The following is a 24,401-nucleotide window of genomic DNA, read 5'->3' on the forward strand; positions in this document are numbered from 1 at the left end:
TTTTTCCATTTTCCAAAAAGAAGGATTGTCTTATATTGGCTGTGAATGTTGTCATTCACGCAAGTCATCGTATTGGCAGGGCATTGAATGGATAGCAACTGGACTGTTTAGGTTGTCTTAGAAGACGTTTCACCTCTCATCCGAGCAGACTTCATCAGTTCATGCTCAACGACTACATGGGACACACACCAGTCAGACTAGCTAGGACAGCTCTAGTTTGAGAGCTTGGTGCAAGATCCAATCTATTTATTTATCCTCTAAAGGAGGAGGCAGGTCCAGACAGGAATGGTTGGCTCTTTAGTGGTGTCAGATGATGATCGTTAGTTTGTTACTTTGCTGTCTGATATCCAAGGTCGTCTTACATTTGAATCAGTATGGTATTTACTATGGGTGTCACAAGATTTCCTGTTCAGAAAAAAACTGTCTCGTGGGCACTAGGCCTGGGAAGGTAATAAATAAATGAATTAATCACACAATCAATTAAAATGAAATGGATAATCAATATATTGCCGTGTGCATGTGTGTCTGTTTTCCGCCTCGTGACAGCCCTACTATTTACACGTCATAATTATTATGGTCTGACAGGTGGATTCAGTGATGCATTGAGTAGAACGGGTTCTGTGGCTTTTTGAGGTGTTTTGGGTCAGCTGGATGGGGGAGGAGGAAGTCTTGCACCGTGTGACGAACAGCACACGCAGGCGGTGAGGCAGGCAGTGGACGTGGATGCTCTGTTGGTTGCTGAATCCACATCTCTCCACACTAGCACCATGGGAGAGCTTCATTAGCGCTCAGCCTTTTTCGGCGTCCGAGCTGCTGCTGCATCCTGCATGCTTGCTTATTACCGGAGCCGATGAATTTACAAGCGTCGTTTGAGAGCCAGCCTGCGTTCGTCGCCCTGCAAAGCTGTGGAGCAGCGATACCGAGCGGCTAAAGTCTGCTGTGTGAACACACACACACATACACAAAAGGTCTGGTGAGCTCTTCTTCTTCTAGTCTGAATTTAGCCTCTTTAGCATAGCATGGCTTTTTTTTTACTTTGACGTATGCATGCACGATGTGTCTTTTTACAGCACTTATTGACAGCCAATTTCCTCTCGACGCGTGTTAGTGGATGACAATGAGCTCCATCGCCATGTCATTAACAATAAATCTATTTTAGTGGCTTGTCGGGATACCTTTATCCCCCTTTTCTCTACACACACACACACACACACACGCACGCACGCACACACATACATACACACAGAGGTTGTCTGTGGTCATGTGGACAGTCCAAGACACCAAAGAAACGATTTTGGGTGGGTGGGGGGGTTGCAAGATATGTCCTACCTCGTCATGCTCCAAGGATAAAAGCTGTGTGAAATGTTAAACGATGCAGCAGTGTGTCTAATCTTTCATGCTTGTTTCCATGAAGGCAGCACAAAAAAGGGGGTAGTTTTTCCTTGACATGGACAGACTACATGCGATTGCTCCACTGGCTTATGGAGATGTATGTAGTCTAAAGGGAAGCATCGCTGCCAATGTGACCTTTTCTCTTTCTCCCGCTCTTGCTCCAAGGCCTGCTTGCAGTTCAAGGACCTTCATGACACAACCATAAGACCAATAGATATACCATCACTGGCTTTGTATTTGTGTGTTGCCGTCTGCAGGCATTTTACCATAGAACATGTATGGAATTTTACCATAGAATATGTTTGTAGAGGGGCATGTTGCAATTGATTTCTGCATTTAAACACGCTCTGGAAATATCAGCACAAGGCCCGCCTTTTTTCTCAAAGGTATCAATACTATGTGGGTAACTTTCTTAATGCAAAAACCATAAATGTCTTGCTTATCCCTCATCAAGTTGCGGTCAGTCCTAGTATCCATTAATCAATCTTATATGAAACCATATTTACATTACTTAGTACCCTCAAGCACCATACAATTTGGAATCCAACCAATTTCAGGAAAAACATTCCTAAATGGAAAAGTGCACGTTTTTTTGGAATATAGCCCATCATCCACAATCCTTATGTGAGACGTGAACACACATTTCTGTGTGTTCTAAAGATATAAAAACAGCTAAAAAGAGGCAGCTAAGAATGCACGTAATGGGACACACCTATTCCGCCTATAAAGCCTTCTGAAAAAAATCTCCAAAAAGCGCTAACAACGCTCCATTTACATAATGTGACCTGTATATTAACCAAGCTACAGCGACATTGTTGTTGTTATTATTATTGTTATTAACATTGTTACACTCAAGAACTACGCCACTGCCGTAGTGACACCTCGCCACACCACACCGACTATCTACTAGCCGGCTAGCGACTAGCTTCACCACAAACTCACTCACAATGCCTCAGGCTGCTGCTGTGTTTTTGTTTGTGAGTGTGGAAAAGTTAACTGCAGGTGTAGCGTTCCTTTCTATGTTGCTATGCTTAAAATGAGCAAAATACTGTAAGTACTACATGTTATCATGAATGTGCCTGTTACTACATGCTGACAGCTTTGATATAAAACCAGAAAACCTTGTTGGAGCTTTTTGAAGGTGTTTTAAGAGCGGCCTGTCTAGGCGGGATAGGTGTGTCTCATTACGTGCATTAATTACCTACCTGTTTTTATACCTTTAAAACACACAGAAAAGAGAAAGATGTGTGTTCAAGTCTCACATAACGATCGTGGATGATGGGCAAAATAAAAAAAAAATGGACTTTTCCTTTAAATATGGCACAGATTTGGATATCAGACTGTCTGCTAGGTGTGTAACGATTCATTTTAATAACGATTCGATTCGTATCATGATTCGTGGCTACCGATACGTTTCAAGGACGATATTGGTTCATTTGTAACGATACGATCCGAAGCGATTCAGTAACTTTAAATCAATTCAGTAACTTTTTAGCCTACAATACTTTATTTCTTAGTATCGACGCAATCGATTGATTACCTTTTAAACGATGTTAGATTGATATGTTGTCCGGAATGGCAACTTGCCAAACATAGACTGATGTAGTTGGATCAAAGGAATCTAAATCAATACATCGATGTAGTGAGAGGAATCGTTACACCGCTACTGCCTACGTTTGTATTTTTCCTTTTTTTTGCTGGAAAGATGGGCCGTGGCCAATAAGGAGTGTAAAAGGACAGGAATATACACAAAAAGCGATGGCTTTGGGATTGAACCCTGTGGAACTCCTCAATACAGGAAATACACTCACATACGGCTAAACATCTGACAGAATGAGTTAAAGGTTCTCTATAATGCAAAGGGGACTTTTGATGATGTTCTAACAGTAATATGTGTCCCTGGAGGCTGTTTATGAACACCAAACGTGAGAAAAACCTGTCATCTCCCTCACTCGCTTGCTCCACTTTCTTTGAAAAACTCTTGATGATCTACCACAGGGGTGCCCGTTACGTCAAAGGTAGTGTGGGTCATTCGCATGTGTTGCCCATGTCATAAACATCACTTGGTAGATGTCATACGACATCAGTCAGCTGACATTAAGCTCCCTTCCTGATTCGCTGTTGCACCTCCGCCGCAAAGGAAGTGTTGAACAGACGTCTCAAGCGACACACGGTGATGCAACTTTAATCTTTATTATTCTGATTATGGATAAACTAAGTGAGCGGTAAGATGTCTATATCTATAACAAAAGTTATGCGTCCACTTGTAGTGGCCAGTTATGTAGAAAAAAAGTACTTTGTTTGTTTGCTTTGCTCGGCATCCTGAACTCCACTACAGAAATATGTTTTCTAGACTTCAGTTTAACTATTATTTCATGATAAATTAGAAAATGTGCCCGTTGGCGAAAGCTTTTTAATACGTTGCCTTGACTTCTTTTGCATAATCATTTTCATTTTTTGTATATCTGTAGTGTTTTATAGCAAATGCTAACTGGACGTAATACCTGAAGTGTGTATAATGACCACTACGTAGCTGACATATTACTCAGGTTATGTACACAACTACACCCTTGATAAATTGATATGTTTATGCATGCGTGTGTTTCATCTGCTTGTCTCTCTGTGCCACGCTGGCTGGATGACAAGAGCGTTCACACTGCATCTGTCTGTGCGCTTTGGTTCTATAGTGGAACAAACGGAGAGAGTGAGCCCTCATCTCATTCAGCCTCTCTGTGGAGGCAGTGCTACCACTGAGTGGCTCCAGAGGGTTAGCAGTTAGCTTCGTCAGGCAGCTTATGCTAACATGAATAGAAGGCACAGAAGTGATGGTTTCTGATAGTGTTTTATGGCATACATTTTAAACAACATACATACATGCAACTTCTGTGTCAAGCTAATGTGGCTCACACAGGTACACTATACTTGAGTACCATCTACTCGTCAAATGTGAATTATACCTCTCATAACAATAATGAAAAAATTGTCTAAAAAAATGTTGTCGATAATATCGATTCTCTTCTTAAGCAGTGCTGCCTCGTCAGTCTTTGCCAGATTGTTGTCTTACCTTGTCAGTTTCGTGCATGCTTCGTGTTCTCATGCCACGTGTGCTAGGCATTGCTGTTAACCTTTATTCCCTGCTGCCAACTGATTATAGTAAGTTGTTGAGCATTTTCGTATTTTCTTAATTTGCTACTCTGTTCCTTTGTTTGTACTTTGTTAGCTTCGTGGTGACTTTTTGTCACTGGCATCTTTTGTTGTAATTTGTTTTTCCTCCTCTGTGAGCACCCTCTGTTGTTATTAAATACCTTTTTTGCACCCCTTCGTTTTGTCCCTGCTCTGGGGTCCACAACATCTGGCACCTGTTCCAGTTGCCATAACAGTCCTTTTGTTTACTTTGTCAAAAAAGCACTGTTATTAGCACTGTACTGTATATACAGTAGATGAAAATGTATGATATTAACCATCCATGCTTTTGTTTTTCAGAGGCAAACTATGCCAGCAGCAACAGAGTCACTCCCCCTGGTGACTTGCCAGCTCATTGGTCAGACCATTGTGCGCCCCACTAGCGTCCCTGTCCACACTGGCAGATCCATGCTGCTGGATGCTCCTCACAGAGCCACACCCGCACCATGAGCGCCAACGGGCCCACCCCAGACCCAGCCCCGACAGCCCCAGAAGCCCCTCCGGCTTCGACTCCTGCCGCTGCTCCGGCCCCGGCTCCAGCTCCAGCTCCGGCTCCAGCACCAGCTGCTCCGCCTGCCCCGCCTGCCCCGCCTGCCCCGCCTGCCCCTTCATCCTCGACCATCCCGGTGGGTGCGTTGGCACAGAAGAAGCGGCAGCAGTATGCCAAAAGCAAGAAGCAGGGCAGTAACGCCAACAGCAGGCCGCCGAGGGCTCTGTTCTGCCTCAACCTCAACAACCCCATACGTAGGGCCTGCATCAGCCTGGTGGAGTGGAAGTATCCTTTTCCTGCTAATAAACACTCACTGGACACAACATTAGCTAATTAGCTAAGCAAACAGGGTCCAATGTAAGACAATAGATATAATAATGCTCTGTTTTGTTATTGTGCTCACTAGGGCCGCGGGTATGCTGACTATGGCGACAGGCTGCGTACACCCTGGACTGGTCGCCAGCCAATCGCAGGGCACATGTAGACAAACAACCATTCACACTCACTTTCATACCTATGGACAATTTAGAGTTGCGAAAAACATGCATGTTTTTGGAAAGTGGGAGGAAACCGGAAAATATTGTAATTCACCTAAATAATGTAAGTGTGCCAGTAATTCATTAATTATTTTTTGTGGTTTTAATAGACTACAGCAGAGGTACCCCAAACCAAGTAAGCGCTTAGACGCTAGATGAAAATACAGGTACGTCCCAATAAATTGAAGTTGAAAGTTGCTTTCTTTCAGGAGTTCAATGGAGTCACACTTGGGACTCCTTACACCTGACTGAAAGGCACATGATGTTAATTTGCTCTCCAGTTGTTTTTAATACATTTTTTTCACAATATTCACATTTTATGAGATTCTATTAGCTGGAATCTATAATCATCCAAATGATAAAATATACATTTTGGAAATATTTCACTCTGTGTGTAGTCACTTAATATAATATTTCATGTTCATTTTTTGAATTTAACAACTGAAATAATGGACATTTCCACAATATTCTAATTTACTTATATGCACCTGTATTTGTTAACTCTGAATTTGTGAAATTTGTTATTTTATCATTTTTTTTTCATGCCTCCGGCAATTTCCTTAACTCTTCCTTTCCAGGCCATTTGATATCTTTATACTCATCGCTATTTTTGCCAACTGTATGGCCTTAGCTGTCTACGTTCCTTTCCCCGAAGACGATTCCAACTCCACCAACCACGACCTGGTGAGTAGCTTGTGTATGTCAGCATGACGGTTGCACTCCAAATGATTCAACCCCCGTTGTAAATTCGATGTATTTACTTAGCTTAGAAACGTGCAGTCGTTTGATCCTAAACGCACGTAATGGGACACACCTATTCTACCTATAAAGCTCTCTAAAAAAGCTCCAACAAGGTTTTATGGTTTTGTATTCATGCTGTGAGCATGCAGTAACAGGTACATTCATGATAACATGTAATACTTACAGTATTCTGCTGTATTTTGATCATTTAAACATTACTGGAAGTTCTTTCCTAGGCGCATTGATTTCACATAGCAACGTAGATAGGAAGTAACGCTCCTTCCGTCAACAGCAGCAGCATAGAAAGCGTGTCTGGTTGCAACTACTAATCATGGCAGACTTCGTCAGAGCTGCTGCCGCCGACTACTTTGGGCCAAATGAGGATCCAGGACATTATTTTTTCCAGCAGGAATATATGTAGGATGAGCTACAGGTTTTAGAAGCTGAGCCCACAAGAAGAGAGTGACGCGTGGGAGCAGACGGGGGGGTGGCAGAGTCAGGACCGGCATGACTTGGTGGTGTAAAAGTAGAGCTCGCCAAGCCATGCCGACAGAAATTGTGAGTGAGTGAGTGTTTGTGCTGCACTCAGTGCTGCACTCAGTGGCATACCATACCATGGATGGAAAGGCTTGGTGTGTATGGCGAGGAGGACACTGCTCCAAGAGACTGCATCATAACCAAGGAAGAATTGTTAGCGCTAACAAACCCTGCAGTGATAAAATCAAGTGGAAAAAGGACCTCAGACCAGCTGGACCAGACGGACAACTGTCCATGGAGTAAATCACCATGTGATACATGTATCACATAGCACATGATATCACAACACAGTCCATTTAGTCGTGTAGAAAAGAAACATAGAATGTGTGCTAATACTTTACACATCATTTGGTTGTCTATTCCTAGTTGTTCATATGCTTGTTCTTGTTTCCTAGTCAGTACAGATTGGTGTCTGATCACATTGTTTTGCAGTGGGCCCGTTACCTCTCGGTAGTGGCGTGAGGTACTTCGTCACTAAGGCAGAAAAATAGTTCTTGGTGTTACCCACTACAATAACAATGTCGCTTTAGCTTGGTTTATATACAGGTCACTTATGTAAATACAAAATGTTGGTGTTCTTTGGAGGGCTTTCTTTTAGGCCTTTATGGTTGAAATAGGTGTGTCCTGTTACGTGCATTGTTAGCTCCCACATGCTAGCTGTTTTTCTCTCTGTAGAACACACAGATAAGAGAAAGACGTGTGTTCATGTCTCACATAAGGAGTTTGGATGATGGGCAAAATTCCCCAGTACCCGTTTCCTTTAAGAAGCGGCGCTACATTCACAGTCCCCTGATAATGTGTTCATGAGTACATTTATTTGTGGCGGTATGGGAAACACTGTTCATAAAATTCTTTGTTCGTAAATAAATGTCATTTACATGAAATGGGGTTTGAATGATTTGGAGTGCAGGTGTGTGTTGCAATCTGCAATGTTGTAAGAAGTTCTCTTGAAACCAGTGTCTCTTCTAATTCATGTTGTCACGTTGTGTGGTACTGTGTAGTTTGCAGTGTCGTGTGTGCCGGTGGAGTTGTCACGCTGTGTGGTACTGTGTAGTGTGTGACGGTGTCGTTGTCACGTTGTGTTACTGTGTAGTGTGTGCCGGTGTAGTTGTGAGAGTTGAAGCGTGAGAAAAGAGAACAGTCACCCAGCCTGCTTTAGCTTGCAGCAGCTTACTCAGCTCCGCTGATGGCACTTTGTCACACGACGCTCACCTTTTGGAGAAGAGTGCGTGCACACACACACACACACACACACATGAAAGTATCTCACACTGGGGGTCAAGCTACCTGCAAAGTGACTCACACACTGGCACTTGTAGCAGCGTAACAAGCTTAAAATGGCATTGCATCGCCTAGCTAGAAGAAGTAAGTGCAGTGCATGCTTCACACTTCTCCTTCATCTGCATCATACTGCTTTAGCAAAATCCTGCTTGTATTTGGCTCATCATTGCACTTTATGTCTGAGTGGTGAGCTTTACGGGGGAACGTAGTGTTGTAAGCTGAGCTGCCAAGCATGAGTGCACCCTCCCAAAAGCAGACCAATGCGCTCCTCACACCAGCACAATTTACTTGTGGTGTTCAGCCATGCGTAAGAAGCTTATACATGTCTTGTCTGCAGACGTTTCCCAGTGTTCCTGAAAGGTTTGAAAGTAAGCAGGAGCGTCTTAGATGGAGGTTCACGTAGCAGCTGCAGGGACCAGAGGGTGTGTTTCTTTTCTCACTTATGTAGCCCAACAGCTTTGCTCTACTTAGGAGAAGCAAGGTGTGCTGCCTCCCTCTGTTTGACCTCCTGCAGGGTGACCCTCAGGATGTTTGTTTACACAGGATGTTGTATCGAGGAAAGTGGGCCATCAAGGGCATTACCTAACGTGTACAGTGTGATGTACACTACTGTATGTTGTATAGGAGATGAATTGTGTAAGCTGCTCCACTCTAATCTTGTACATGTTGCTGCATTTATCATATTTTGGCCTTGAATGGAAATAATGTTGGGTGATGGCTGCTTTGGCAATGATGGTGTTTTTATTGTGGAGACAAAATAAGGCTGCATTCACAGCTTTGAAATCTAAAGGAACTTGGTACAGTTGCTCTGCTAGTACAGTTCATTTGGACCCAGATCGCTCCGAGATGAGGCTTGGTCCCCTTGCAAATGAACTCCAGTGCGGTTCAGTTTCTTGAGCTCAAATGTAAATGTTCCAAAGACACGAGTCAGTGTTAAAATGACAGCAAAAAAAGTTACAATAAAGGCTAAATATTACAAGACAAAAGGTGCTTTATTGTAACAAAAATGTTGTTATTGTAGAAAAATAACATTGTAATGTTACAAGAAAGAAATATTTTGGATCTAATACTGTAGTTTTTAAAACAAAAAAATTGACAGGAATAAAGTCATAAAATGAAAGGGAAGAGTAATCATTTTACATGAATAAATGAGAAATATATTATCAGACCTAAGTATTAATATTACAAGAAAGAAAATCATAATTTTACAAAAAACTGAAAAATATTATGAGACTGACTAAAAAAGAATGGAGTTGTAAATTTCGCGATGCGAAAAAGTTGTCATTTTCTACTTAAAATAAGAAGCAAATGGAAAATAGGTAAGAGAAAATGGCTCTCTTTGCTCCGCTCTCGCTGTCGTCGCCGTGTGTGTCACAATAGTTCTTGAAATGTACATTGGAGAAGCTTTTGGTGAACTCTTAGCTGGTAAAAATAGCAGAATATAAAAATCAGCGACATATTCAAGCCAGTATGAGAGCATTTTGGTTTGGAATATTTGAGTTACGTGACGTAGTATGTCACCAAATCTGCCCAATCAAGTCGTTACTTGATGACCTTGAGCTGGAAGGTTATGAAATCATCAGCATTAACAAAAGTGGAGGTGGAGTGGCTGTGTACGTGGACAAACGTCTGAACTACAAAATGGTAAAGAGCATGTCATGTGCTATTGATAATATTCTTGAATGTTTAACCATCCAAATCTGTAAAGAACAAAAGCAAAAATGTATTAACAAGTTGTTTATATAGAACACCGAAGTTGAGCATCGAAATGTTTGAGGACTGGATCAAAGCACCCTTCACAGACATCAGGCAAAAAATAATCTTCGTATGTGGAGACTTCAATTGTGATCTTCTGAATCCCCACAAGAAGAAGATAGTAGATGACTTCATAGATACAATGTGTAGTTTGAGTCTTTATAGAAAAATCACCAGATCAGATAACGGATCACTGTGCCACACTAATTGATAACACAACTATCCATCCATTTTCTATACCACTTCTCTTATGCTGGAGCCTATCCCAGCTGACTTCGGGCGACAGGCTGGGTACACCCTGAACTGGTCGCCAGCCAATCGCAGGGCACATATAGACGAATTCACACTCACATTCATACCTACGGAGTTGCCAAGTACCCTAACATGCATGTTTTTGGGAGGAAAACCCACACACGCACAGGGAGGACATGCAAACTCCACACAGAAATGCCCAACGGAGATTCGAACCCAGGTTTCCCGATTTCCTGACTGCTACTGTGTTGGCCAACATGCTAACCACTCGAACACCGTGCGGCCATAACACAACTAGTGGTCTGCTAACTAATGACATCAGTGACCATCTTCCAGTGTTCCAGTTTACAACTAAAGCTAGAATAATAAGAGAGGAAATGAAAGACAAAAGAACCTTCCAAAGACTACGCACAGAGGACAGCATCAACGCTTTTAAGAAAGATCTGGGAGAACAAAGATGGGAGAGGGTGTACGATGGAAGTGATGTGGATGAAGCATATGAACACTTTCTAAATACTTTTATGAAGCTTTATGATAAGAACTCTACTTGAGAGAAATGTCCAATAAGCAAAAGAACAATAATCAGTCATGGATGACAAAGGGTTTGCAAAATGCCTGTAAGAAAAAAAACCCCACATCATACAGGAGATTTATAATTCAACAAACTAAAGAAGCAGAAAAAAGTATAATATATATAAAAATAAGCTAACAAACATCTTGAGAGTGTATAAGACGGAATACTATAGTCAATTACTAGACAAGAATAAAAAGAACAATAGAGCAACTTGGGGCATTCTAAATCATTTTATTAGGAATGGTTCCAAGAAATCATATTACCCTCATTATTTCATGGTTGAAAATGCCAGTTATGATGATATGAATGAGGTAGCTGGAAAGTTGAATAACTACTTTGTATTGGACCGAAACTGGAGGAAAAGATCCCAAAATTCTGGTGAGTGGAGGAACGGGATGAAACTTTCGACGGGAACACTAATTCAATCTTCCTCACTGATGTGAAAAAAGAAAAAAGGGAACCATTGACATTGTCAATAAATGTAAAACAAAAGCATCACATCAACTGATTGTAAAGGAATTGATACGGAAACGAGAAAAATGGTAATCAACCAGATCGCAGAACCGCTGACATACATCAGTAATTTATCATTCAGACCAGTAAATTTCCAAACAAAATGAAAACGGCTAAAGTAGTTCCAATTTTCAAAAATTGAGACAAACATTAGTTTCCAAACTATCTCCCAGTTTCAACGATGCACTAAGATGAGCGATTTCCAGGAAACAATACAAGCAGTTGATGTTTGCAAAGTACAAGGAAGAAGAGTCCTGAAACACTGTGCACATACAATGCTATAATGCCATAATGCATTGTCTGATCACTACTACACTCACTACTAACTCTTCATTCTTATGTGAGTACATTGCCAGTACACACCCATTATCAAACTATGTTCTGTTATGTCAATTTCATGCATATTATTTATTATAATTGTCATATGAGGTAGTTATGCTGACAAGATATTTGACTACTGTTTTACCACATTATTACATTACCTTATTATTTTCCTTTGTATTCAACCAGAAAAGCGCATTTGGAATACAGGAAGTGAACAAATGCATTGCAATTGATGTACAGCGGATGGGGGGGTAGGATTAAATAAGCTTTGCTTCTTCCTACTCCTTTTGGACATGTGGAACTGTGAATTGTAATACGTGATACGTGTAATACGTATTCCAGTGTAACTTGTATGCATGTTCAAATCAATTAAACCATTGCCATTACCATTATGCTAATGTTCTTCACTGCACAGCCTTTGGTCGCATTTTTAAAATACCAGTGTGAACGCTAAGCCAATCGCACCAAAGTGTGCACAAAGGATATTATTTTTTTTAGCTTAGAAACATAACTAATCATCATCAAAAGTACTTTCACCTTCCTTTACAAATATTTCCAATAATGCACACTGTATTGTACAGTATGTGGCAATAAGCTCATTTCTACAGCTTTTCTAGTGCTTGCACATGCAGGACTTTCTTTGAATTGTGCCGTGTCAACACTTGTGCATAATGGAGGAGGGATAATGCAGCAGAGGCTGAACGGTGGCTGTAGGTTGGATGTTCTTGCTTTGCAGGCTCACAGGTGAATCCAGGCCTGCTTTGCAACGTGGAGAGACCTGAGGAGTAAAGCCAGGATGAAATGACGTGACAGAGTAACACACAACCATGTGGCATTTGGACACAAAAGGTGCTGTCACTTTTCAAGATTCAAGAGATTCAAGATTCAAGAGAGTTTTATTGTCATGTGCATGGTAAAACAGTTTTAGTGTCATGTGCATGGTAAAACAGCAGTTATACCATGCAATGAAAATCTTATTCTGTTCATTCTCCCAAGGAAAGAAAGAAAACACAAGAAAGAATAAGAACATAAGAAACATAAACACATAAACATATATACCAATAAATTAAGCAACAACAACAGAAGAGACATTAATACAAATAAATAATACAAATAAATAAATAAAGTGCTATGAGTGTGTGCTTGTGTTGCGTGCGGCGTGTGTGAGTGCTTCGTTGAGAAGCCTGATGGCCTGTGGGTAAAAGCTGTTTGCCAGCCTTGTGGTCCTGGACTTCAAACTCCTGTAGCGTCTGCCTGATGGTAGGAGTGTGAATAATGAGTGTTGTGGATGTGTGCTGTCCTTGATGAGGTTGTGTGTTCTGCGTAGGACTCTAGATTTATAAATGTCTTGCAGTGAGGGGAGGGCTGCCCCAACAATGTTCTGTGAGGTCTTGATCACCCGCTGGAGTGCCTTCCTATCAGGTGTTGTACAGTTACCGTACCAAACAGTGATGGAGGCGGTAAGGACACTTTCGATAGTGCATCTGTAGAAGCAACTCAGGATTGTGGTGGACATGCCAAATTTCCTCAGTCTTCTCAGGAAGTACAGTCTCCTTTGGGACTTCTTCATAATTTGTTGGGTGTTGTGAGACCAGGTGAGGTCCTCGCTGATGTGTGTGCCAAGGAACTTGAAGGTTTTCACAGCAAGGCTTGTGGATGTGTCAAATACTTTCCAAGTAATGGAAACATAAAGAATCAGAACTCACAAAAACTTTAGCCTCATGTGGAATTGAATTCTGACGATTGTGTGGAATTGATGTACCTGAGGCAAAGTGGAAAGTGGAAGTACTCGGCGGCAACCAGAAGAGGCACTGTTAGTTCAGTCTCAGTTAGTTTGCCATCTAAAAAAGATCGACGTTACAGTCATCCCTCGTTTATGGCGGTTCTCCTACTATGTGATACATTTTCCACTTCATTGGTCATCGTCACATTTGGCCTCTTGGGCTTGCCATCACTGGTGGTGTTGGCATTTATAGTACATGTCACTACACAAATGCACGATCATTTAAAACAATAATGATAATTTAGGTGAAATTCTGGTGCCACTGTATATTGTCATGTGTGGTGTTGGCACCTTGAACTGGATAAGCGCTGGAATATGTATGGCTGTATGGATGGATTATTCTTAGAGCATCATTTCCACTCCTTTGCATGGCCTCTCCTGCATAGTGTACAGGATGGTGCAGGCGCCTTAATAGCACAAGTCCTGCCAGTCTTGTTAGTGTGGCCTGGTTAAATGCAGCAGCTCTTTATAAATAGACAGCAGGCTTCCTCCTCTGGCAGAGCACAGGGCAAAGGATGGGGGGGTCCTGCCACCGCTAGGAGACACAAGTGAGTAACAGGACATAACGAATGACACACGTGCGTGAAGATGACAACCGTCTTCTTTCCTCTGGCGCACACACAAGCCATCCTTCACGTATCATGCTCACCTTCTCAGAGAGGACAGGGAAAGAGTCTCTTGCCGTTGCTTTAAGGTCATATCTGACTTATCTATGTGAGACTCCACACCCCGGGCAGTTTCTTGACGAAGGTAGCTGAGCCAAACAATGACCTTTTCATGCTGAATGTGATTCATACGTCTCATCCTTGATGCAGCCAGTGCATTACATCTGGTTTCATGTCGTCTTTGCCCGTATCGCCGCTATTGCATAACTGGAGAGCCGCAGAGCTATTTATTTTGCCGGGGACAAAAGGACACAAGCATGTGGAGATGGAGATGTCCTCATGCGAGCCCAATGTACTGTAGATGAAATGAGCGCAGCACTCACAGTCCCCTAATGCATGGATACTCTATTTACAGTGTAGACATGCACTACTTCAATGGCTTCTTATTAACTCCACATTAGATGCAAAGCGCAGGACATGAGCAAGCGTAAGCACGGCATTCTTGATGTAAATACATATCAACAACCCTCCTTGTACCCTCAACCAGCCACCAAGAGGCATCCTCCGCATCACTGATGCTCCTGTCACAAGTGATCTGTCACTGGAGTCAGTGGAGTTCTTCCAGTAGTCCTTCACATGGCTCAGGTGTCAGGCCTGTTTGTTCTATGGTAAGAGCATTATCACAGCATCACAGCAGTTGAAAAGGTGTGTTGATATTCATGCACACACTGGAAAACACACCAGCCTGTTTTAGTTACGTCAAATTCATCATTCTTGTCAACTCAAAGAGCTCTGACAAGTTTTGAATTTTAAACTCTAAGTTAAGTTATGTTTATGTGTTGTGTCTCAGGTTGATCAGGATGCGTTCACATAACTAGAATATGTTACAATTTCTATCCCGTGTGCTCTGGTCAATGGTCACCTGTTTGACAACCTGTTTAGCATGTATATACACTTCACACCCATGCAATTATACACCAACTAGTTAGCTCAGTGATTATCACTACAGGCACGGGGGACCGGTCTGGCATTTCACTTAATAAACTGACTTTAGTTAGTTAGTTAGTCAAAACAAAGACATCACTTAAGTTGAGTTGAATTGCAGTTTTAAGGCAGCAGGTGAACTTCCATTTGCTAGTTGAATAGGCTGAAAATGTTTTACAGTGCAGTTTGCATCATATAAATGCAGACAAAATCAACAAAACAACAAATTCATCGGTTAGACACTGAAGGCAGCGTCCATTGAATAGCTTATTTGACAAAATGAGCAGCTACATTCGTCTTAGCCTGCAATTTACTGTTGCATCTTGAAAAGAAAACATATTACAGCGGGTCTCTTGTTGGTAGGCCAACCGATGACATGTGTTTCCACATGAGAGGTGTTGTGTTGGCGGGGCGTCGTGTTACACAAGCGTGTGTGAATGTGTGCGTGTGTGTGTGTGTGTGTGTGACGGATGGAGGGGTTGGCTGCGTAATGGTTGGTGTGACCACAGACGTCTGCAGACTCCCCATAGAGATGATGCTACAAGTATGTGTTTAGTCACTTAACATAGCTGCTCATTTGTGGCTCACACTAGCACTGTCCTTGCTAGTTATCTTCAATGCGTACGTGTGTGTGTGCAGCTGTGTTAATGTGCATGTGTTAATGTTCATGAATTACTCACCTTAGCTTAGCAGACATAGCAAAATGAATATTTCATAAAGTGTGTTGAATTATTTAACATATCCTATATGTTATTGGGTCTGGCTAGACTGAGGAGTGGAGTGCTTCACCTCCCTGTAACCTCTATGCAAATGGCGGCTGAGTTTCCTATAGTTGCCAGGGGCACGGTCTACATAAGTAAATCATCACTGTGGTCTACATAGATTAGTGCCAGATTAAAAAAACATAAGCGCTGTGGCTGGTAGGTAGGGGTGCAGCGATGCACAAAATTCACGGTTTGGTTCGATGCATTTGTGTTACGGTTCGATATTTTTTCAATACGAAAAATAAATTACCTTGTCTTTTTCAATTAGACTTTTGTCGAACTTGCCGACGTTTTTCACATCTTTCTCATTTTTCAACATTCTCAGCATGGTATGAATGTGGGAGGCTCTGTGCTTGACGATGCAACCTAAGCTAGAGCAGTCCATCGCAGATACACTGAGCTTTCAGCACAGAGCGCCGTCAGAAGTTGATAAAATAAATATGAAACTGCGTATTGTTCGATACAGGGGTCACGGTTCGGTACGCATGCGTATTGAATGGTTCGATGCGGATACTTGTATTGTTACACCCCGAGCTGTAGGCGATCTCCTTATGTAGTTTTTACAATCTCCACAAGATGGCAGTAGTTGTAGTAGTTGTATTTGAAGTATCATGACTGCTCAGTAGCTGCATCATTATCTATCTTGCATGCGATTTAAAATGTTGCCTGTCCTGCTCAGGTGTTGAATGTTATACATGCCGTACTGTTGTTTACAACCAACCTATCAGCGCTATAACCATCATTTCCCGTGTATAACGCTTTGAAGCCTGCGGCTTATACAGTGATGCGGCTAATTTATGCTCACATTCTAATCTCGCCACATCTCGTATGCACACACCCTCATCATGTCTTGCCCAGGGCCTCTCTCCAATTATTGACTGCTTTCAATTAACGCCCCATCGTTTTTGCGTTTAAGATAAACACCCCAGCTACAATTAGCATTTACAGTAGTACGTTGTTTTACCAGGAAGACAGACAGACGAACAGAAACCTGAAACAGCCCATTGTGCGGGCGTGTTCACTGTTGATTGTAATTAGTAAATAATTCAACACATTTTATAAACTGATAGGTACACCCTTCCAATTAGGAGCAACTTCTCACCAGTGTAGGCATCATTTACCTGCTGTAAATAACCAGATATCCTCAGGAGTACCAGGATTGCACAAGCTTGCTATTTTGGTAGCGTTTAGTATGAAGATATTGGTTAGGTTAGAATATGTCATATTCAAATAAATATGTCTATTCTTTCTTTTTTTTCTTTTTGGAAAAGCTTCGCTTCGGTAGTGTGGGTATACTGAAGTTGACCTGCACTTAAAGCAATCTTTGGCAGACTCCTGCCCGCCCCCACAGCTTTCACTTCAGCACACACACATACAGTACACACATGAACTCATGCACACACACACAAATGTGCTGTCATAGTCCCATACATGTTGTATACTTACACATGGGACCATCATATTCCGTGTGTGGGACTCTTATCGCTGTTAGTTTGCATTGATAATGTCATATTTGACCATTTCATATTATTTTCATACAAGAAATTTAAAAAACAAAAAACACAACGGCACTTAGTAGAGCGCAAACATGTCTAGTCCTGATACTCCTGTCTTCGGTCCTAACTCTATCTGCTGGATCTAGTGTGTAACTGCACTATTCCGCCCCAATGCAAGCGGACTGTAACATAGACTGATAGTATGGCAAGAGGCATAGGATGAAGGGACGGACTAAAATATGTAGTTATAACATGGTAGCAATCCCAGCATACTGTATAGCAGTAGAAGTACAATAGTGGCTAACCTCACCTTCCTTGGCTCAGCTGGGAGCCCTGACTGATCTCTACAGACAGCAGTAGGGGCGATGGAGAGATTATAGGGAACAGAAAATGGAGCAGGAGATTGTGAATCCATTTCTCTTCTCTGTGTGCAGCATCACATCCACAGTGACATCATGATGTGATATCTACAAAAAAAAAAAAAAGGTTGCGACGTGTGGCTGGAAAGTATGTTGGCTTCCGCCATGCACGTGGCTGGCTTTGACAAAGATTTCAAAGGAGCGACACGTCACTCTGATTCATGTGACTGTGGGCCCGCCGCCACACACTCACAGGCTTGTGCAACGTGCGCATGTAGTAGCACTCAGGTGGTCATGTGATGGCCTGCACCATGTGTTTGTGCAGTCTGTGCTCTCATCACAGTGGAATTTGTTTTTATTCATTAGAATATGAGTCAAAGTCATATTCATATATTCATGTTTGGCTTGTTCTATATGTGATTGTTTGCCCAGTGCTTTATTAATACACCCTGCAAAATATACTCTTCAACTCTACTGCTAGTTAGTTATGGCAGTCCATCGTATTCTAACTTTTTCTGTTGGTGAGTTTTGAGGTGACTGAAAAGTCCAGTACGAGAGCCGCAGAGTCTATTGCAATGGGGGCATATGAAGTTTTATTCGTCTTGGCTGCAGGGACTGTCTTCCTACTCTGGTGTTTCCTTTCCCTCGCCTACCTCCTCTTCTATTCAAAACGCTCAAGTCCAGCATGAGAAAGTTGCCTCCATAGAGGACGATCCGAGGCAGAGCCAGCTGTGTGTGCTGTATTCCACATCTCTTGAGTGTTATCTGCAGCTGGTCCTTTTGCGTCCTCTTTTGACCTCCTGCAGATCTCTGGCCAAGATGTAGTTGACCATGCTGCAGGTTGTCGCCGGCCCATCGGAGTTGGTATATGAACAAAGACGTTAGCAGTAGTCTACCAAAGGAGGCTGAGGCAGATCTAATTCGATTTTGAACATCATTGCCCATACTGCAGTTTTCTGAGAGGATACTTGGAGTCTGGGACTACTGCTAGGGGCTTGCAGTTGATGTCAGAGACAGGTGATGGTGGTCTAGTTTGAGGAGGGAAGTTCCACTGGCAGAGTACCTCCCTCTTTACAGTGTTCACGGTGAGACCCAGTCTGCTATAGGCCTTCACAGCAGCTGTAAACGTTGCCTGCAGAGCCTCTGATGTATGTACCACAAAGGCACAGTCATCTGCATACTGTAGCTCCACTATGTTCACAGTTTTGACCTTATTAGCAGCCTGGAATCTGATGTTAAATAGGTTCCCATCCAACCTGTAATCCACCAACACTCCACCGCTTCCCTCAACTTTGTGCTGTAGCCAGGTGACACTCATGAGGAAGATGTTGAATAGTACAGGTGCAAGCATGCATCCTTGTCTAACACCTGTGCATGTTCTGGAGTCCTGTCCACCTGTTGTCACCTGAGCCATCATCCCCTCGTGAAAATTTTCCAAGATGTTTACAAACTTCTGCGACAGCCAGCCCTGAGAAGGGGGAGATACAGGACAAGTTTCCAACAGGTTCTACAAAATATCAAAGACTGATCCAGATAATAGATTAATTCTATAGATACTATGATCTAGAATATGAAAAAATAGCAGACCTTTTGGAATTTTTATTTAGGAAGACAACAAATGAAGCTATAAACATGCATCAAATGAAGCTATAAACATGCACCAAACATTTTATATACTATACTGTATATAGTCAAGACAATGGCCAATGGATTTGTTGTATCTTCAAAAGGTATGGCACTAGATCCAGAAGAAAACCGTCATTGCGGAAAATGCGAAAACATGCATGTTAGGTTAATTGGAGACTCTATAAATTGTCCATAGGTATGAATGTGAGTGTGAATGGTTGTTTGTCTATATGTGCCCTGCGATTGGCTGGCGACCAGTCCAGGGCGTACCCCACCTGTCTCCCGAAGTCAGCTGGGAAAGGCTCCAGCATACCCCCAGGACCCTAATGAGGAGAAGCGGCATAGAAAATGGATGGATGGATGGATGTTTTCATGGTTAAGGAATCTAAATATGTAGGTAAAATAAATGTAGGAGTAATATTTATAGTGTAAATCACAATACGGGGGGAACTATGGCGCTTGGCGGAGGTCTGCGCTCTCAGTGTGCTTTTCTTGTCTATGATTACAACATTTGCACCCGACATTGTTGAGGGACAGCTCCATGCTTCCATAAATCAGCAATGTAGTGGAAGATTGTTCTGGTGCAGAGATAACCTCCCTGTTTAAGGATCTCTGCAGGGATGCCATCAGGGTCAGGAGTCTTCCAATGTCAGTATTACTGTATTGGCCTGAATGCAGTCATCCCTCGTTACATCGCAGGTTTTCAAAAATTAATTCATGTTTGGTGGTTGACTATGGCCTATTATTAGTCCAAAAATATTGAAAGACAAGTCATATGTAGTATTGTGGTCACTAGACATCAGTAATGTTTCATTGATGAGACATTTCATTAGCTTACATTACATTAACACTGCATGTAGTCAGTCCTGGCATGTCACACATGATAGAGTGGGGGAAAAAAAGTACTCCTCCCACTTTGTGTGGAAGTGGTGCGTTTTTGGCTTCTTACTTTGTCCTTGTGCCTCACTGTTTGAAACCCTTTCTTATATTTAGAATGAATAAATCGGAGGGTAACTAGTTAGCTTGGTAGCTTGCTATATGCTATGAGTGGTATCTGTCTCTTGTGTCCCTGCAGTGATCCCGTAGCCTGTGCATTACAGTTCTGTGCATTGCAGTTCTGTGCAATGTGGTGTAAACGAAACATGGGCATGACATTCTGACGGTATGATAACCTTGGGCAAAAATATCACGCTTTCATGGTATTAGAATTCCAGCTAAAATTTTTTAAACAATATAACAGAACATGATGGAAGTGGAACACACGTATTGAAAATAAGTACGAAAAAATAAGTGAATTATTTCTAAACAAATAAAATGCAGTTCTTAATGCAGTCTATGATGGCTAATCCTGCAACTCATGTCACAAGACCATAAATATTTGTTGTAAAATAAAAAACTAAAGGAAAATGCAAATAAAAGGTCACAACATAAATAATAATTAAAAAAACAAAACTGGTAACGTTACGTTATTTCATAGTGCTACTGTGCATGCGTATAACAAGGAAACCTGTTGGAAATGGAGAAAGTCTTCTAAATGTGTTTCATGTGAGTACAATGCTTTCACCTAATAATGCTATATTAGTGAATTTTCTCATTTACTATACGTTTTAAGCTGCAACGTGTAGTGTCAATGAGTGTTTGTCTCTTCAAGTGTTCCAGCAAAAGCCGTCAACACAACGCGCGGGCATAATTTAAATAAATGTAAACCAAACAACAGAAATTCCTCCAGAACTGGACTACAGCAGTTCAGAAAGCATTGGGCTGAATGTGAAGTTCTGGGTAGGACCATCTGGTGTAGACGTCGCTTGCTCCGCCTCCTTCACACCCGGAAGAACTCCCGAATTTATTTTTAAATTGTAAATATTTAAATGTTCAAGTACACATCTAACACAGGAAATATGCCTTTCGGTGTTATTTTCATGGCGAAAATAACAAGATGAACATGTGTTATGGTGTCATGAGCACTGTAAGTGTTAATTTAGGTATGAGTTCTGACTTATGGGACTTTCAACTTGTGGTAGGAATGTAAGTCGTAATCTGAGGGCCACCTGCACGCTTGCTCGTTAAACAGAAGTCTTGTTTGACAGTTTTTGTGCCAATTTGGAGGCATATTTTCCTGTAAATGTTGATTGAATTCTGAATTGTCTTACTTTGAGGTTCCACTGTACTACTCCTTCTACTTTAAAGACAGCTGTTTTTTGTGCATGGTCTGACAGCACCTCTACATTGCCTAAGGCGTGGTTAATAGCTTTGCGTTAGGGCTGTTCGCCTGCCTCCGTCATATGGAGGTTTATGTAGTAGAATGCATAGTTCAGCCAATTAGCATCCTTTGTCATATGGGCAAGTGCGCTGTGTGAAAGGTGTGATTTGTGCTTGGGGGCGTAACAGAATACTGTATGTGTTCATCAGGCGGTGGAGAAGGAACATGTACAGTATGCTTCGTGTGGAGAACAGCATTCTCATGAAGGTCTATGGCCTAGGTTCCCAAAATGGGGTACGCGTCGGAGAATTAAAGAATTGTGGTCTCGATTAGACATATAGATATATAGACATCCCAATGATATATAGACATAGATATATAGACATCCCAATGACTCCACAAACCTGTATTCTTGGAGATCTGCATCAATTTAGCAACGTGTCATCAAAGAATAAAATCAATATGCATAACAAAACGGACAATATAGAAAAACTGGACAGATGCTGATGGTCCAACTCCCAATGACTGGTCTATCCATGCTATGTACGGTACATGATATTACTAATAATAGTGTGTCTGATTATTTACAAATATGGCATCCATTATATGAACTATCAAATAGACTTAAAATACAAGTTTTCTTCCTTATGCAAGTGAAATTGTGATTTTAAACTGGAAATGAATGAATGATGGCTACAGTGTGCTGCTCTGGAGAGCTTGCTGGGCTCGTGAGATGCAATACAAGTGTAAGCCATTGTGACTATTATTCTTGTTATTGGTGGTGGTGGTAACGTTTGTGGTTGGTAATAGTAGTGATAAAGATTGTAAGACATTTACTTTTATGGGTTTTTTTTGCTTGTTACGGTTGGTTTTAATGCTTTGAAGGGAAATACTGTAAATAACATTGTCATTATTATTATTATTATTATTATTATTATTATTATTATTATTATTATTATTGTTATTGTTGTTGTGATTATAGTCATTATCATTTTTATCGTTGCTGTGATTGTTTTTGTTTGTCTTTTTGGGGTGTTGTGGATCCGGACTGGGGTGGAGTTGGGGCTGTTTCTTTTTTTTTTTTCTTTCTTTGTTGATTAAATAATTTTGAAAAAAAGCTGAACACATTCTCGTAACTCTCTAGAGCACAAATAAACTAAGATGAGTCAGAGATATTTATGGTCATCCCCAAAGGCCTCTTTCCTCTCCCTCTCTCTCTCTCTTTCTCTCTCTCTTTCTTTTCCTTGCCGTCTCTCCCCCTCTTCCTGTTTCTGTTTGCAAATCCATGCGCTGATGAACAAATTTATTGCTCATTAACTGAGAAGGGACGGCCATCAGATGCGATTATATTTAACACGTTTCCATTCAGCAGGAAATTACTATTTGCAGACAATTAAGGTTTACACAGACCTCTCTGACAGTGTCAATCAAAAGTGAGCATTATTGTTCTGTACAAGCTTTATTTACGACACACTTCTCATTACATTGTGCACATGTGCATGTTTTTATTTTTTCCACATGACTGTATATATTTCTTGATGTAAGCCAGGAGTGTCCAAAGTGTGGCCCGTTTGCTCACAACCTATAGGGGGCACCGGTGTCCTCATTTTTTTTTTACTGTAAATGTGGCATTTTTTAATAAAATGCCATTTCATGTTGGTAGATTTCTCTACAAAAACTGAAATCTTAGCAAGATTAAATATCTGGTAGTATATCATTGACAGACATTGGATCTTAAGGAGGTTTTTAAAAAATGCAAAAAAATTAAATCCAATGGAGAACATTTGGGGATGGATGGCAAGGGAATTAACAAAAAAAATGGACATCAGTTCCAGGCAGTGGATGCCCTCCACAAAGCCATCTTCCCCACCTGGAGTAACATTCCCACTAGCCTCCTGGAAACACTGGCATCAAGCATGCCCAAACCCATTTTTCACCTCATTAACAAGAATGGCACAGCTACTCATTACTCACTCCTTTTTTTCTACATTTTGTTGCTATTTTAGGGGGGGGATGTTTTTTTTTAGCTATGGTCTTAAACTTTTGCAGCCTATTTCACTTTAATGCTTCTTTACTACAAATTGCTTTTTTGTCTCACTCCCATTTCTTCTTTTTGCATTTTGAAGCTCTACTTAGAACCACCTTAAGACCTGACAATGTACATTTTTGACATTTTTCAACTGCTCTTAACATTTTAATAAGGAGTGCACTACTCCAAATCAAACAAATCTGACAACAGCGCAAGATAATTTTATAAGCTAAAGTGCTATTTTTTTTTTCTATTTCTTTTCTTAAATCTGTTGTTGTTTACATCTTGTTTACCATGATTTTAGATATTTAATGTTTGCTTTTGCAGTTTAAATAAAAGTAATCAATAAAAATAAAAGCACTTCACTTGCTATATCAGCATAATTGAATTGGAATTTGGTGGTAGGGAAGTAAAATATTTTGAACCAATCACATGGTGGACATGGTGTTGTTAAAATATAGCTATAAATTCACAATAGCTTAGAGGTAAAGAGTATATGGGAGTATTTACTTTCCTAATGTTCTTATTTATTCATTTATTCATGAATTAAGCTGTTAAGAGCAAGCCCAAAAGCTGTACTATACTGTCCCTTTCCCAGCCACCTGGTATGAAGTACTGTGTGTACTGCGTTTACTGCGTTGTGTCAGAATTCTAAGCACAGCTCTGTCATGGACACGAGAGCCCCAAGCTTCACTCAACCTTTTTCCTTCAGTAACAAAGACATCCGTTTCGCTTATTCTGGCCTAAGTGCTCCTCATAATCTGCAGTAAACTGTTGGGAAAACGAGCCCTGCGGCACGCTTGCATTTATGGCATCTGCTGAGAACACATTACAAGGGATTCAAGCATCCCCCAGGCCATAAAGGTCATTATGTCTTCCATATGTATTTAGTTTGTATTTGATATGAATGGGTTCCTATGAAACGTTAAAGGATGTTCCCTTTTCTTCCGTATCCATGCTGCCTTTGGCCCTGAAAG

The 24,401-nt window shown here is 41.3% G+C and overlaps 1 protein-coding gene across 6 annotated transcripts in view; it reads left to right on the plus strand.

The window, feature by feature from the left end:
- Positions 1 to 621: 621 nt before the first annotated feature.
- Positions 622 to 24,401, plus strand: part of cacna1da (calcium channel, voltage-dependent, L type, alpha 1D subunit, a) — a 91,858-nt gene continuing 68,078 nt past the window's right edge. For 5 of the 6 annotated variants that reach the window (XM_054785207.1, XM_054785209.1, XM_054785208.1 and 2 more), the window contains exons 1-3: positions 622 to 968; positions 4,876 to 5,350; positions 6,180 to 6,285. In XM_054785207.1, the coding sequence (XP_054641182.1) occupies positions 5,022 to 5,350; positions 6,180 to 6,285 (435 nt within the window). In that variant the 5' untranslated portion in view covers positions 622 to 968; positions 4,876 to 5,021. The remainder of the gene's footprint in view (positions 969 to 4,875; positions 5,351 to 6,179; positions 6,286 to 24,401) is intronic. The other variant, XM_054785212.1, reaches the window with a different exon arrangement.

Source organism: Dunckerocampus dactyliophorus, chromosome 8 (assembly GCF_027744805.1).
Source record: "Dunckerocampus dactyliophorus isolate RoL2022-P2 chromosome 8, RoL_Ddac_1.1, whole genome shotgun sequence".
In the NCBI taxonomy this organism is placed as follows: domain Eukaryota; kingdom Metazoa; phylum Chordata; class Actinopteri; order Syngnathiformes; family Syngnathidae; genus Dunckerocampus; species Dunckerocampus dactyliophorus.